Raw genomic sequence first — 15,949 nt, 5'->3', positions numbered from 1 at the left:
TTCTTTCTTACTAAAGAGTCCATGGAATCAATTTCAGATATTTTCCCCCACTTGAAGATGCAGACAAATTTATTTAATATCAAGTAGTAGAACATGGCAGCGATCAAATTATGGAATGGGCTCCCATGATTCTTTTCCGTCTTTCATATTGGTTCCGGCAGAGAGGAGAACAACTTTGTTGGCTTCTATGTCCGCCTCTTTATTATGGGTTCTCAGCACATGATAATAATTCAAGTCCTGAAAGTAGCTTTCCAAGCCTTTGATTCTGGTTATCAGTCTTGCTAGTTTAAGATCCAGAGCTGGGGATTTGGAAGCCATTGCGTTTATGATGATCTGGGAGTCGCCTATAACATTGGCTTCTTTTATGTTTAATTCTTTGAGGATCTTGAAAGAGGGCTAAGGCCTCTGCTTGAATACTGGAAGAATATCCGAGACCCCAAGCATAGGAGTGGAATTTTTCTCCTATTGGGTTTAAAACAACACCTCCTACTCCAGCTTTGCCCGGATTACCCTTTGCTGCCCCGTCAAAAAAGAGGGAGTGTCTTGCTTGCATTTTGATCCAGTCTTGAAAGTCACTTTCAGACTTCCTTATTTGCCAGTCTTTAATGATAGGGGCGTTTCTGACTGCTGGTTGGAATTGAAGGCCTAGAGTCAATCCCCAAATGATGTCCTGTTGACTGAGGTTGGAATCATCTTTTATATCAGCCAAGCACTCCTTGATTTGGCATTTGATTTTGTTTTCTAAAATCTTGTGATTCTGCTTTGTATTTCTGAAGACTCTTCTGTTACGTTCTAGCCATATCTGCCAGCTTATGATCTTTGGGAGGACTGCCCACGCAGTTTTAATGATCTGATTTTTAGGAGATGGACCAGGGTATCTGGTTGCCCAGTTTGAAAAGAGATCTGCCATGGTGCAAGGGAGCTTGATATTTGGATCCGGATTTTGAATAAGTGAAATCCATACCTTCTTGGAGAGGTTACACTCAAGAATCAAATGAACTGTTGACTCTGTGTTCTCACTGCACAATGAGCAGATGGAGGGACCATAGAAACCTTTCTTCTGTAAGATGTCATAGGTTAAGATTTTACCGTGGCAGAGCAGCCAGGCAAAGAAGTCAATTTTGGGCCATGAAGGAGTGCGCCATACACCTCGCCATGGAGCTGGATTAGGGGGAACATATGGTCGCTCATTCAATTTGATATACCCCAGGGAGACTGCGTAACCTCTGATGCTCGTTCCCCATCCTTTCTGATCTCTTTTCCTCATATGCGTGGGTGCCATTCCATGCAAGAAATCAAGTAACGTGGCCCATTCATTTGTCAATTGCTCCGACACCTCGATGCGTTTCCAACCTGCCCAAATATCATTGTTCCATAGTGAAATATCCCACAGCGTGCACAGTCCCTCTCTGTCCATCCAGCAATGCAGCGTGTTAATGGAGGCTCTGTTTTCAACTGATTCTTTATTCATGGTTTTGTCAGTCCAAATGTTGACCTTTTTGCCATTACCTGGAATCCAATGGGAGTGCACTGTAATTAGAGGGGCAAATTTAGCATACAACTTCAGGAATGCCGAGTTAGGCCTTTGAATAACATTATCCAAACATCTGGTGCGGGATCCCTTGAAATATTTTTTCCAGAGAGCCACTTGAGCCCAGCCAGGATTGGGTGCAATGATTTTCCATATGATCTTTGCTGCCATTGCCACATTCTGCTGGCAGAGATTTTTAAAATTTAAGCCACCCTCCCACAAAGGCTTGGTAATGGTTTCCCAACTGATAAGAGGAATCTTATTTTCGTTTTGTTTTCCTCCCTTCCAGAAGAACCTCCGAATATATTCTTCCATTTTTTTGATGATGGTTGCCGGAGCAAGAAGCCCAGTGAATTGGAATAAAGGGAGACTGATAAGCACTGATTTAATTAAAACTGATTTTCCAGCAGTATTGAGCCAAGAGTAGCCCCAGGCTTGTATTTTTGACTTGAATTTTTCCAGCTGTGGGAGCCAGTCTTTGCTTGTAGGTCTCTTATGGTGTACAGGTAGTCCCAAATATTTGAAAGAAGACCATGAGGAAGAGGCTGCGAAGCCCAAACATCTAGAAATATCAGATAACACCCTGGGTGTAATATTCCAGCTGTAGATGTGGCATTTGCTCTTATTTACAGCACTGCCTGAGGCCTTACTGAAGTCATCCAAAACCACTTTGAATTTTGATGCAGAGGTGAGAGTGGCAGGTCCCAGTAACAAAGTGTCGTCCGCGAACAAGGCATGATTTATGTTTTTTACCCCTCTTGCAATACACAATCCATTGATGTCTTGATCTTGCATCTTTTTGTTTAACAGGAAGCTGAGGACAGAGGCTTGGATGACAAATAGCAGAGGGGATAGAGGACACCCCTGTCTAAGTCCTCTCGAAGCTTTGAAAAAATCAGTGGCTCTTCCATTCACTAGAGGGGTGATCCATGGCTCCGAGATGCATGCCCGGATCCATTTAATGAAATTTTCTCCAAACCCAAATTTGCTCATAACATTTAAAAGAAAGCTATGATTTACTCGATCAAATGCATTGGCTAAATAAAGTTTAATTACCATACCTTGCTCTTTTCGGAGAAGACTTGAGTGAATTGCCTCTTGGACGAGAATGAAGTTGTCCACATTCTGCCTTCCTTGGATGAAGCCTCCTTGGTTCTCAGGGATTATTTTGGGTAGGATGGGCTTCAATCTGTTTGCAATTATTTTGGTGATTAATTTGTATCCAGTGTTACATAGGGAGATCGAGCAAAATTTGCTAAAGATTTTGGCACCTTTCTCCTTGGGGATAAGGGCTAAGAAAGCAAAATTTGTGCTGCCTCCTATTTTCTGAGTGTTCTGAGACTTTTGCACCATTTTGAGCAGATTCTTTTCTATAATCGGCCAGCAAGCTTGAAGAAATATGGCCGAGAAGCCATCCGGCCCAGGGGCCTTATCTGGATCCATATCAAAGAGGAATTTTTTCACTTCATATTTAGTGATTTTGGCCTCAAGAGTTTCTTTTGTTCGCTGAGATATTACAGAAGGTATAACATCTAGCAGATCTGAATATTGATTCGGATCCTTGTCCTCACTATACAAGCTTCGAAAGTGTAAAAAGGTTGCTTTCTTTATATACTTGAAATCCTTATCAATGTCATTATCCTCTTTAATTTCCGAGATAGTGTTAAAACATTTTCTTGCCTGGGCTTGTTTGTGAAAAAAGGTAGTATTCCTATCCCCTGCTTTGAGCCAGAGATTGCAGGATTTTAATCTCCAATATTCTTCTTCAGCTAAGCAAGCCTTGTGGTAGCACTGTTGCAGATGAGATTCCTGTTCTAGCACCTCCTTAGTGATTGTATCATTCTCCATACGCTTTTGGTGGGAGGCAAGCGAGGCTTTCATGGATTTTCTGTCTGTAGCCGGATTAGACAGAGTTTTAGCCCATCTTTTGAGAGCTCCTTTTACCCTTCTGAGCTTTTCTTCCCAGATATAGAAAGGCGAACCTTTGACCGACTGATTCCAGCAATCCTTGACAATTTGCATGAAGTCTGGCTCCTTTATCCAGAGCGGGCTAAAACGAAAGGGGATAGGACCCAAATCAAGATGAGCTAGAAGCTCTAGTTTAATGGGCTTATGGTCCGATATGCTATTAGGAAGAATATGCATTCTTGGTTCTAGGCCTAGCAGCAAGAAGGAACTTTGAATAAAGAATCTATCTAGTCTGGCAGCAATATGGCCAGGGCCCATTCTTTTATTAGACCAAGAGTACTTACCGGAAGAGGGTTTGATATCCAGCATGTCCCAGTCCTGCAAAATGTCCTCCACCCATTCCCTTGCTGGATCACGTACTATGCTGCCTCCCCTTTTTTCGGATGAATGGAGAATGAGATTGAGGTCTCCGGCTATAATTATATTTTCCATGTTTGTCAAATCTGCTTGTTGTCTTATGGAGTCCCAACAGTTCTTTTTTTCCCCAACATTGACTGGAGAGTAAACATTAAAAAGACAAAAAATTTCCTTGGTGTCTAGGTTATGCATTTTCAGCAGCAACCAGTGGGTATTTCTAGCCTCAAATAGGACTACAAATTTGCTCATGTTCCATAAAGTGCCGATTCCTCTCGAGGCTCCTCGGGCAGAGATTGCTCTTGCTTCACTTTTGAACTAGAGTTTCTTGCTTGTTTGAAGGAAGACTATGTCTTCCAACTTTGTCTCCTGGACTAGAAGTATGTCTGAAGTCTTTGTTCTGATTAAGTTTCTAATGGCTTCTTCCTTAGCTTTGCTCCCCATACCTATACAGTTCCAGGAGATGATCTTCATTATTTGTGTTTCTGGTGGGCTCCCTTGGAGCCTTGGATCTGACTTTTCAACATCTTTGACTTTGAAGCTAACAGTTTTTCCAAGGTTGGTTAGCTGCCCTAAAGTTTTTCTTTGTAGGTCTCCTACTCCCTTTTTTCCCTGTCAGTTTTCCGGCCTCTTGTAGATCTTCTTACCGAGGTTTGGGACTCTCCTATTTCCCCTTCCTCTTCTGATTCTTTAGATTCCTGTTCTTCTTCCTCCTCTTCTAAAATCTTACCTTTGGGATCTTCAGTATTGGCTCCTTTGAGGGAGGCTGAGGGGGTACCTTTTCCTGAAGGAGCTGTTTTATGGACCTCGGTCTCCTGAGTCATTTCTGTCTCCTTTTGTACCTCGACCTCCTGGGTGCCCTCTGTTTGCAAGCTCAGAGGGTCGAACTTGTTTTCTGGCGCAGTCTTGGTCGGGATCTGGTGAGCAGTAGTCTGATGAGGCCCTTTGCCGTTAGGGCCTCCCAGTTTCTGATTCTTAGGATGTGATTTGGATCTCTTGACTTGGTTCCATCCGTCCTCCTTCCCCTTTGCAGGCTCATTGTTGGTCGGGAAATCTCTGGCGAAGTGTCCATAAACATGACATTTCCGGCATTTGAAGGGAAGCTGTTCATAATCCAGTTTCTGTAAATGCGTCCAACTTCCGACCTTTATTGTGATGGCCTCTGGTAGTCCCACCTCCAGATCAACCTCTACGCAGATCCTAGCACAGTCATATTGGTCTTTATTATTTGCTCGGTCTATGAATTTCCCCAGGGCATTTCCAATGTGTCTCAGTGAGTCCCAATTCCAACAATGCACTGGAAGATTTGGAAGTCTGACCCACACTGGGACTGCTTTGGGTACATCAACTGTCGGATCGAAGTCCGGGGTCCAGTTGTTCAGATACAAACCCTGAGGGCCCATGAAGTAGGGGTCGTTTTGGAAGATCAGGTCTTTGTCTTCCTTTGATGTGAATTCGAAGAGGAAGTATCCTCTCCCCAGAAAGTATGAGGTGACATTTTCTTTGATTAGCAGCGCCCAGTTTCTGATGACCCAGCTCTCGGTGGATTTTGGAGACGGCCATAGCCCTGTGAACTGGCCGATCAGATCCCGTTTAGCTAACGACAGAGCAACTTGGATCGGGGTTTTTGGAGGAAGAGAGATCACCAGAATATCATCTAGTTTTTTAACAAACTTCGCAGCTTCAGCTATTTTCTTCTTTGGGAGACCAACCAAGAGCTAGGAGAACTCGGCGGAGGAGGCGGGGGAGCCACCTGAGGAGAGCCCAACCCCTCCATAGTTTCAAACCCCAGGAGCGGGAGTGTCAAAATCCAGCAGATCGGTCCATGAAGCAGCCCAACCACTGCATGCAGAAGACCGCAGGGTTCAGATCGGCCGAGAGCGGGCAAGCTCGCTGCTTGCAGGACGTGCAATGTGTGGGCCTCAAGGTTCAGCCGTGGGCTGCAGAACGCGCGCGCAGGAGAACAAACTCAACATTAATTAATTAATTTATTAAAACATTAAAACTTTAATTAATTAAAACAATTGACAATATATTAATTAAAAATGGTATTAATTAATTAATTAAGTTTCATTAATACATTGGTATATTAATTAAAGTATTAATACAAAATTTTAAAAAATTACTTAACACATAATTATTATTATCTACCACATTAGTCAAACATAGCTAAAAATGACCACATTCACAGTTGGTCAACCCTATGTTTACCATATTTGATAATAGTCATATTCAATTATAGTCAACCATGGTTGACAATGAATGACACCAAAGCCATTCATTGTCAACCTTAATCAACAATGGTCAACAATGGTCATCCTTGGTCAATCACAATAATAATAATAATAATAATAATGTGATGTTGGAATTGTACAAAAATGTTTCTAACGTCATAGTGCAACACTATAAAATGTGTTCAACCACTTTTCATAATATGAGTGACTCTACGACTATTTTTGAGTATGTTTAACAATCAACAATCTTCAACTTCGTTCAAACATAATTACCTATTAACATTATTTATTAATATTAAAAATTAAACATGTTACGATACCATAATGGTAAAAAAATATATTAGATGTTGCAATGTGACAAACATAGTAAGAATGTTGTATTACATTGTGATTTATCTAGCATCATAATGCAATGTTGCAACATTAGTCAACAACATTTACTAATGTAGTTGATTATGTTGGGGTATGTTTGGTAGTCAACACTCTTCAAGTTTCATCAATCACAATTCTGTATTAATGGTCAATCAATGTCTCTACAGTCAACCATGATTAACCATGGTTAATCATGGTTGAATATGGTCGATCAACCACGATTAACAAAGGTCAACCATGGTCAATGATGGTAAAGCATGATTAATCATGGTTGAAATTCTTTGACCATGATCAAGGTCTCTCTGGTTGAATTTGTTCAACCATGGTTGACCATGATCAACCATTATCAGTCATGGTCATTTAATGTGAACCATTGTCAACAGTGAACAACAATGTTCAACCACTGTCAACTATGGTCAAACATCATCAATCATAGTCATAATGGTCAATAAATATTTCTATGGTCAACCATGATCAACCATGATAAGAATGGTCAGTTGTGGTTAACCATGGTCAACTATGGTTGATTATGGTCATCCATGATCATCCATGGTTGAATATAGTCAACAATGGTCAACCATGATCAAGGTCTATACGATTGAATATAGTCTACCATGATCATCCATGATCAACATGGTCATATTTGGTCAACCATAGTCAACCAAAACCATTTCATGTTCTACAAACTGCTAATGACCAGACATAATCAACGATTGTTAGAATGGTCAAACACCATCAACCAAGATCTCTATGGGTCATTATAGTCGACCATTGCAGTCAATCAAAATATTTATGGTTGAATATGGTCAACCATGGGCAATGTCTCTATTTTCAATGATGATCAACCACAATTAACAATGGTCAACCATAATAAATAATGGTCAATGATTATCAACCATGATTAACCATGGTTGAATTTCATCAACCATGATCAACCATTACTAAGGTCTCTTTGGTTGAATTTGGTAAACCATGGTTGAGTGTCGTAAACCACGATTAACCATTATCAACCATTGTCAATGATGATCATTTAATGTGAACCATTTCCAACCATGATCAATTACATTCAACCATGGTCAAGCATCATCAAGCATGGTTATAATGGTCAATCAATTCTTCTATGATCAACCATGCATAACTGTGGTTGAATATGTTTAATCATGCTCATTGTCTCTATGGTCGACCATTATCATCCATAGTTGAATATCGTCAACCATGATCAGCCATGGTTAATCATGATCAATCGCTTTATGGTTGAATATGGTCAACCATGATCAACCATGCTCAACCAAACATGTTGTGATGTGAGAATGGTACATAAATCTATCCAACGTCACAATAATATTTAGTTTATAATATTTGGTTTAATATCATGACATTGGAATGGTACATAAATCTATCAAATGTTGGAGTGTGAAAATCATTGCCACATTGTTATATTACATTTCAGTTTATTCAATGTCACATTTTGACATTGAATAAATTAGGGTTTAATATTATGGTTTACGATATTGGGTTTAGGGTTTAGGGTTTATTTTGGTTTATCGTACTCAATTTATGGTTTAAAATCATAAGGTTTATAATTGTAGGGTTCAAAGTATTAACCCCTTGAGTTAATAATATTAATCCCTTGGGTTAATAATATTAATTCTTGTCTTTATAATCCTTCGGCTTTATAATATAAATCCTAGGATTTAATATTATTCCCTTAGATTTATAATACTGATCCATAATATGTATAATACTATTTTACAGTTTATAATATTAATCTTAGGGTTTATAATTCTTCAGGCTTATAATATTAATCCCTTGTGTTTATTAATACCCTTGGGTTTACAATATCAATCCATTGGGTTTTTTAATCCCAAGGGTTTATAATATTAACCCCTCAGGTTTACTAATCTCTTGGGTTTATAATATTAATCCCAAGAGTTTGTAATATTAATGTCTTTGGTTTATAATATTAAACCCTTGAGTTTATTAACCACATGGGTTTATTAATCCCTTTGGTTTATAATATTAATCCCATGGGTTTATAATATTAATAATCCCTTGGGTTTTTTAATCTATTGAGTTTATAATATTAATCCCAACGTTTTATGATATCAATCCCTTGGGTTTATAATATTAAACCCTTGGGCTAATAATATTCATGCATAAGATTTATTAATCCCTTGGGATTATAATATTCATCCCTTGGATTTATTTATCGTTTGGGTGTATAGTATTAATCTCAAGAGTTTAACATTAGTCAACAACATTTACTAATGTATTTGGCTATGTTGGGGTATGTTTGGTAGTGAACACTCTTCAAGTTTTGTCAAACAAAATTCCCATTTAATGGTCAACCAATGTGTCTACGGTCAACCATTACCATCCATGATTAATCATGGTTGAATATGGTCAACAATGTACAATGTCTCTATTTTCAACTACGATCAACTACGATTAACCAAGGTCAACCATGGTTAACCATGTTCAACCATTGTTAGTCATGGTTGAGGAGTTTAAAATCATAAGGTTTATAATTGCAAGGTTCAAAATATTAATCCCTTGGGTTTTTAATCTCAGGGTTTATAATATTAATCCCAAGGGTTTTTAGTATTAATGCCTTAGGTTTATAATATTAAACCCTTATGTTTATTAACAACATGGGTTTATTAATCCATTTGGTTTATAATATTAATCTCTTGAGTTTATAATATTAATAATCCCTTTGGTTTTTGTAATATGTTGGGTTTATAATATTAATCCCAAGGGTTTATGATATTAATGCCTTAGGTTTATGCTATTAAACCCTTGGGTTAATAATATTCACCCTTAGGGTTTATTAATCTCTCAGGTTTATTGATCCTTGCAGTGTATAATATTAACCTGAGGGGTTTAACATTAGTCAATCACATTTACAAATGTATTTGACTATGTTGGGGTATGTTTGGTAACCAACACTCTTCAAGTTTGGTCAAACACAATTCCCTATTAATGGTCAACCAATGTGTCTACGGTCAACCATGATCAACCATGGTTAATTATGGTTGAATATGATCAACCATGGTCAATGTATCTATTAGCAACTATGATAAACCATAATTAATGAAGGTCAACCATGGTCAACTATATTCAATCATGGTCAATGATGGTCAACCATAACTAATCATGGTTGAATTTTGTCAACCATGATCAAGGTCTCTCTCGGCGTGAAAAACAAGAATTTCTATATGTAAGATTTATAATATGAATAATTATCCCTTGGGTTTATAATATCAATAATCCCTTGGGTTTATAATATTTATCCCTAATATGTATGATACTATTTTAGGGTTTATAATATTAATCTTAGAGTTTATAATCCCTTGGGTTTATAATATTAATCCTAGGGTTAAATATTAATCGATTAGATTTATAATCCCTTGGGTTTATTAATACCCTTGGGTTTATAATATTAATCCCTTGGGTTTTTTAATCGAAAGGGTTTATAATATTAATCTCTTAGGTTTATTAATCTCTTGGGTTTATAATATTAATCGCAAGGGTTTGTAATATTAATGCATTGGGTTTATAATATTAAATCCTTGAGTTTATTAAGCCCATGGGTTTATTAATCCCTTTGGTTTTTTAATCTATTGGGTTTATAATATTAATCCCAATGGTTTGTGATATTAATGCCTTGGGTTTATAATATTAAACCCTTGGGTTAATAATATCCATCCCTAGTGTTTATTAATCCAAGGAAAATTTTAAGGATGGAACTTTATCTTAAAGTTTAGAAACCTTGGTGAATCTTACTAGTCCCTAATATGAAAATTGTAAAATGTTTTGCAATATTTTTGTAAAAATATTCAGATTTCTAATGATTTTATATTATTCTATAAAAAAAATTGGAGATTTTTAAGGTAAAATAATTTTATATTGTAAAATATGGGCGAATCTTTAAAAAATAAAATAGAAATTGGTGAATCTTTTTTTGGGAAAAAACATAGAAAATTAGCCCACCTGCAAATATTAGCCCCTAAAAGTTTCCCTGTATTAATCCCTTGTGTTTATAATATTCATCCCTTGGGTTTATTGATCCCTTGGGTGTATAAAAATAATCTCAAGGGGCTAACATTACTCAACCACATTTACTAATGTATTTCAAGTTTGGTCAAACAAAATTTCCTTTTGATGGTCAACCAATGTGTCTACGGTCAACCATGATCAACTATGGTTAATCATGGTTGAATATGGTCAACCATGGACAACGTCTCTATTATCAACTATGATCAACCACGATTAACTAAGTCAACCATTGTCAACCATAATCAACTATAGTCAACCATGATTAATCATGGATGAAATTCATTAACCATGATCAAGGTCTCTCTGGTTGAATTTGGTCAACCATAGTTGAGTGTGGTAAACCGTGATCAACCATTTTGAGTCGTGGAATCATGGTTGAAATTCTTTAACCATGATCAACCATGATCAAGGTCTCTCTGGTAGAATTTTTTCAACCATGATCAACCATTTTTAGTCATGGTTGAGGAGTTTAAAATCATAATGTTTATAATTGTAGGGTTCAAAATATTAATCCCTTAGGTTTATAGTATTAATCGTAGCATTTATAATTTTTTGAGTTTATAATATAAACATTGGAGTTTAATATTATTCCCTTGGATTTATTATCACTTGGATTTAGAATATCAATAATCTCTTGGGTTTATAATATTGATCCCTAATATGTATAATACTATTTTAGGATTTATAATATTAATCTCTTTAGTTTATTTCTATATAAATGCATAATTACTAAAATATATTTTATAATAATTATAAGTAATAATATATATATATAATTCTAAGGGTGGGAAATAAAAAAATATTATTAATAATAACTAAATGTTATTATTATTCTATACGTCAATTATATTATAGTCTGAATTATAACTCTTACTATAATATTATATAAGAACATAATTTTATTTTTAATCTCCAATTTCAAATTGGAACGGAAACAACGGATTATCATTCAAATCAATGGAGAGCTGAGTAACCGATGGTTGAATGATCGATCATTTAGTATTGAGGTCTGTACAAGGTGTGCAATAGATGAGTCTCCGCAAAGGTTTCAAACAACCTATAATAAGGAGACTTAAATGTGAATTTGAATTTTGACAAGTTGGTTGTGGTGAGGTGTTTAAGAGAACACATTTTGTCAAACAAGGTTACATACTGCAACAAAATATCTGCTGTCACTAAGAATTTCAATACAGAACTCCCATCATTGGTTCATATTTCTAAGAAATTTTGGGAAGAATAGATTTTCACAAAATCAAGCAACCATTTGGACTTTGGAAATAATGTTGTAGTTCCAATGCGAGCTACGTGACAAGTTATTAATTTCGTAATTTCATCATTCCGACTTGATAAAATTTACATTAATATTAAATCATATATAAATTATAATTGATGTGCATATGTCCTTTATCTTTTTTCTAAATCTTCGTTTGGCCTTCATTTTGTTTGCCCATCTTTGACACTTTTTGGCTCAACTTAAAAGTGTGTATACATTGGTTGATACTCTCTTCTTTTTCTTTTTTTCTTTTTTCTGTTTTTTTCGATAAAAAACATTAGATTATATTATTGTGGAGAAAAAAGGTATATTCATATTTTTAACAATTTTTCTTGCCTCATTCTGACCAGACTTGTTGGGGAGGAGAGCTAGAATATAAAACAAAAAATTTAACAATTGACCCCTTATTAATGGAGGGCTACAAAACCATACAAGCTAGAAAACTGACAAAATAAGCAGAGGTGTTAATGGCATATCAAGGTGGCAGACTTGGATGGTGCATGCTTGGAGCTACCACTTGACCCTGTTTCTCATGCATATGGTAGTCAATGTGCTCCACGCGGGCCTCTAACTCGTGTAGACGATCATTTGTTCACCTCTGGCTTCTGCGAATACTCTCCTTATTTCTCTAGGATTTCTGACTAGGAGAACTACATGTCATTCATGTATTCCACAATTTCATTTCGACTTCATATCTATGTTCTTTAAGGATATCCATGTTGGCCTAGATCCCTCGTAATTGATCAACAATAGTTTCCATGGAAGAGGGCTAAAAAACATGACCAGGAGAAAGAGTTGGATTCTAGGCTAGCTCCTCCTCCCTCTCTAAACTAGTTGAGTGATCCTTGCTGGAAGATGAGGCTCCCCCTTCATGAGTGGCTTGATGTCCATGCTTTCCACCCCCTCCGCGGGGTCTTCCTCATTGACGCAACATACCTGCAAATGAGAGGTGTTCCCAAAACTGAAAATGGCCCTAGACCAAATGTTCCACAAAGTCACCACTATATTGCAGGCTCCCAATTTCCCACCACAGGGCAACAATGTGGTGGGGAGCCAACTCACTTATATCAATGCAATAAGGTTTATCCTCTCCAGACCCCCAAAACACCAGAAAGGTAGCAACCCTGAGAGAGGAGGCGCCCACCAAGACTTTACACAATATAACCCACGGAGCAGTGCCACGAACCCAATTCCTGACCCAAGCTCTAAACCAAGATAGACTGGGGCTGCAGACGAGCTTGGGAGCCCCAAATGACCACAAATCCACAACGACAAACCAAAATAACTCACCACAAAGACCCGGGGCACCAAGCTACAATTGATGATTGACTCACACCTCCAAATACCCACAAGAACACTAAACGAGGTCCCAACCTTGTAACTTCCAATCATGACCAAACTAAGACAGAGATGCCACCCTTTCACATAGGCAATAGCCGCAATAGGAGCAATAGAAATAGTGATGAAAACAACCAACAAAAACCAGCTGAAGTTATAACACATTACCCAAATTCGCCAACTCTAGCGGTGCCACCAACACAGATAGAAGAAGGTGACCGACAGATGGAGTAATAATAATCCAACGAGGATATGGCCACCCTGCAGAGTAGAATTTCTAGACACAGACGCTCTCAGGTCCCAAACAAAATCCTAAGAGCAATAACACACATAGGATTCAACTTCTGAGTTTAACCGCTCACCACCCTCACCTTTCAGCTTTCGCCATAGGCCTAAATAACAAACTTGACCATTACCTCCATCCACAACTTCTCTTTTCATCGCCTAACACAACCAACCTCTCACATACCATAGCCAGAGCATATAATGAAAAACTATTGTCTACTTGCCTGCTTCAACACTTGCATGGGATACAGTTGGCTAAAGGTATGGATCCCAAAGCCCCTTCAACCCACGGTTTCCCACCCCATCGCGGGTGGTTGATACTTTTTTAAATATCAAAATAATTTATATTTCAGTATCCCATTTCCGATTAGATGATATCCTAGTAATGAAGACACAATATTCCTATTTTGCACAAGCTCGCCCTAGGCAACTATCGATAACCTTGTTTATCAAGTGTTGGCTTCTATGGGCCTGACCCAGGTTCGGAAGAATTATTTAGCCAAGAAAATCCTGCAACTACCGGCCCTTTCGGCAATAGCCCGTGGAGCGCGGACTGAGGTCTCACCCAAGGTAGCAGGGGACAGTGCTGGAACCAGGTTTCCACACCCTTGGGATGTCTAGATGTGGTCTGGAGGGTTCACGCACCGTTCTGCAGCCTCACGCTGCTCTGTATTCGTGTAGATCTGGACCCGTAATAGCTTTTACCTTCTATTATCGCGTTGTTTACAGATCTAATCTATTTGATGAAGTGTTGTAAACCAGATCTAGTTAGGAGGGTCTTTAAGCAAACATTTAACAGATTTAACCCGTTCGCGCACCCAGAATAAACTCAGATTCACATATATCTATAACATAAGCATATGCACATAGATCAAACAGTTATATTATCCATTCATACAGTCAGGTTCGCGATAACTCAGATTGTAACACAAAATTTACAGAAGAAACTTACCTTTATTTCCACTTTAGCACCAATACATCCAGATCCGCCCTGCGCACTCAGCTGCAGGGGTCTGCGCACACAGCTGAGGACTCTTCTAGGCCTCTATGCACACAACCGTAGAGCCTCTATCCACTACCCAAACCCTCGACTCGGACTTACAGACGCTTTCAGACTATTCTTCTCAAAAACCCATTACAATTCAGATCCAAGATCATACAATAGAACTTAGCTACTTCTACCCATAGAGCCTCGCTCTATTTATACCTTTCCCTAGACCGCGATCCAGGGGCGGGCCGACTCAATTTACATTTCTTTACATTAATTTTGGGTGGACTACACTTTGACTTCAACTTATTACAAATCACGCTTCGTGCATCCCGTGGAGTCTTTACCCTATATTTATCCAAAACTTCGGGCTTCATGACCGTTGCGCGGGGCTTCTACTACCCAACAATCCCCCAACACAATCATCGTGACTCGTCCTGAGTCACTTGGCTGGTTCGACCAACTTTGCGCAGAGATCGGTTAGCAGCCTCTGTGCGTCGCTTGTGCTGGCAGCAAACTCTTCCGTCATTCACTGCATCCATTCCACGTGTGTCGCCGACACCGCAGTCGTTGCCTCGACTGTCTCCATAATGGCATACTCTACCTGCATGTGGACTACCTTGCACTCTATGGTGGTTGAAACCGCAAATGCCTCATCCAGCCATGGCTGGAGACAGGCTTTAATCACTGCTTCCTTCTGTCTAGTGGCGTCAGCTTGGATTTTTAGGTCCTGAGCCTCCCGTATCTTGGCCAAGCGCTGCATAATAGTAATAGTCTGCATGGTTCCTCTGATCTGATCGTAGGCTTGCTAGAGCTCCCGGGCCTCGGTTTCCAATCGGCGAAGTGTTGGATCCTCCTGAAGGGAGGTGAGCATAACAATCGACTGAGTTAGTAGCTCGGTACATTCCTCCATTGAACGTGTGAGCATCACGCGCCCCAAAGTAATAATGTTTCTGCATTTCTCTAGGATCTCTGGTGGTGTCGACAGTGGAACCTGTAGTTTTAAGTCCGCGATCTGCAAGCTGAGCTCTAGCTGGATCCGCGCGGCCTCCTCCTTTGCGTGTTGGAACCCAGTAGCCAATTTATGGATTTGTGTCTCAATAGGCAATTCTGCCGCAATATCTAGCTCACGGGCACTTGAGCAGGCTTCCGCTACTAGCTTCTCCACCTGTTGCTTCTATGTGACTGCTTCGTCCCATTGGAGGCGCGGTTGTTCGATATTGATTTTCTGTTCCTGGAGTACTTGTTCGGCGTGGCCGACCTTGACGTGGAGCTCCATTGTGGCGCTGTCCTGGAGCTGTTGCAAACTTTTGCGCGGTAGAGTAGCCACGTTTAGTCCCAGCCCTCTAAGTCATCCTAGCACAGCTCGGTCCTCCGCATTTGCGGTGATCAATGCTCCTGCTGGAATCATGATGGAATTAGCCATTTGGGCCTTCAACAATGGTTCAGTGGCTGTCATACCAGGAACCCCTTGAGTAGCGTTGGTGCCTATTAGCGTGATCCTTGTTCCAAGTTCCTGTAGCTGTGTATAGAGTTCCCCTAACACA

General features: G+C 39.0%; 1 protein-coding gene across 1 annotated transcript; it reads right to left on the bottom strand.

The window, feature by feature from the left end:
- Positions 1–286: 286 nt before the first annotated feature.
- LOC149240290 (uncharacterized) lies at positions 287–5,256 on the bottom strand. The gene is made up of 3 exons (XM_089370126.1): positions 4,584–5,256; positions 2,803–3,993; positions 287–2,076 (listed from the first exon to the last, which is right to left on the bottom strand). Exons 1-3 carry the CDS (start codon positions 5,254–5,256, stop codon positions 287–289), a joined length of 3,654 nt encoding a protein of 1,217 aa, XP_089226252.1.
- Positions 5,257–15,949: the final 10,693 nt, after the last annotated feature.

The sequence above is a fragment of the Pinus tabuliformis genome, chromosome 8 (genome assembly GCF_031772625.1).
Source record: "Pinus tabuliformis cultivar Carrire ecotype Pingquan chromosome 8, CPIR1, whole genome shotgun sequence".
NCBI classification, from domain to species: domain Eukaryota; kingdom Viridiplantae; phylum Streptophyta; class Pinopsida; order Pinales; family Pinaceae; genus Pinus; species Pinus tabuliformis.
Note: the sequence above shows the minus strand (reverse complement) of the source record. Positions and strands in the feature narration are given on the sequence as shown.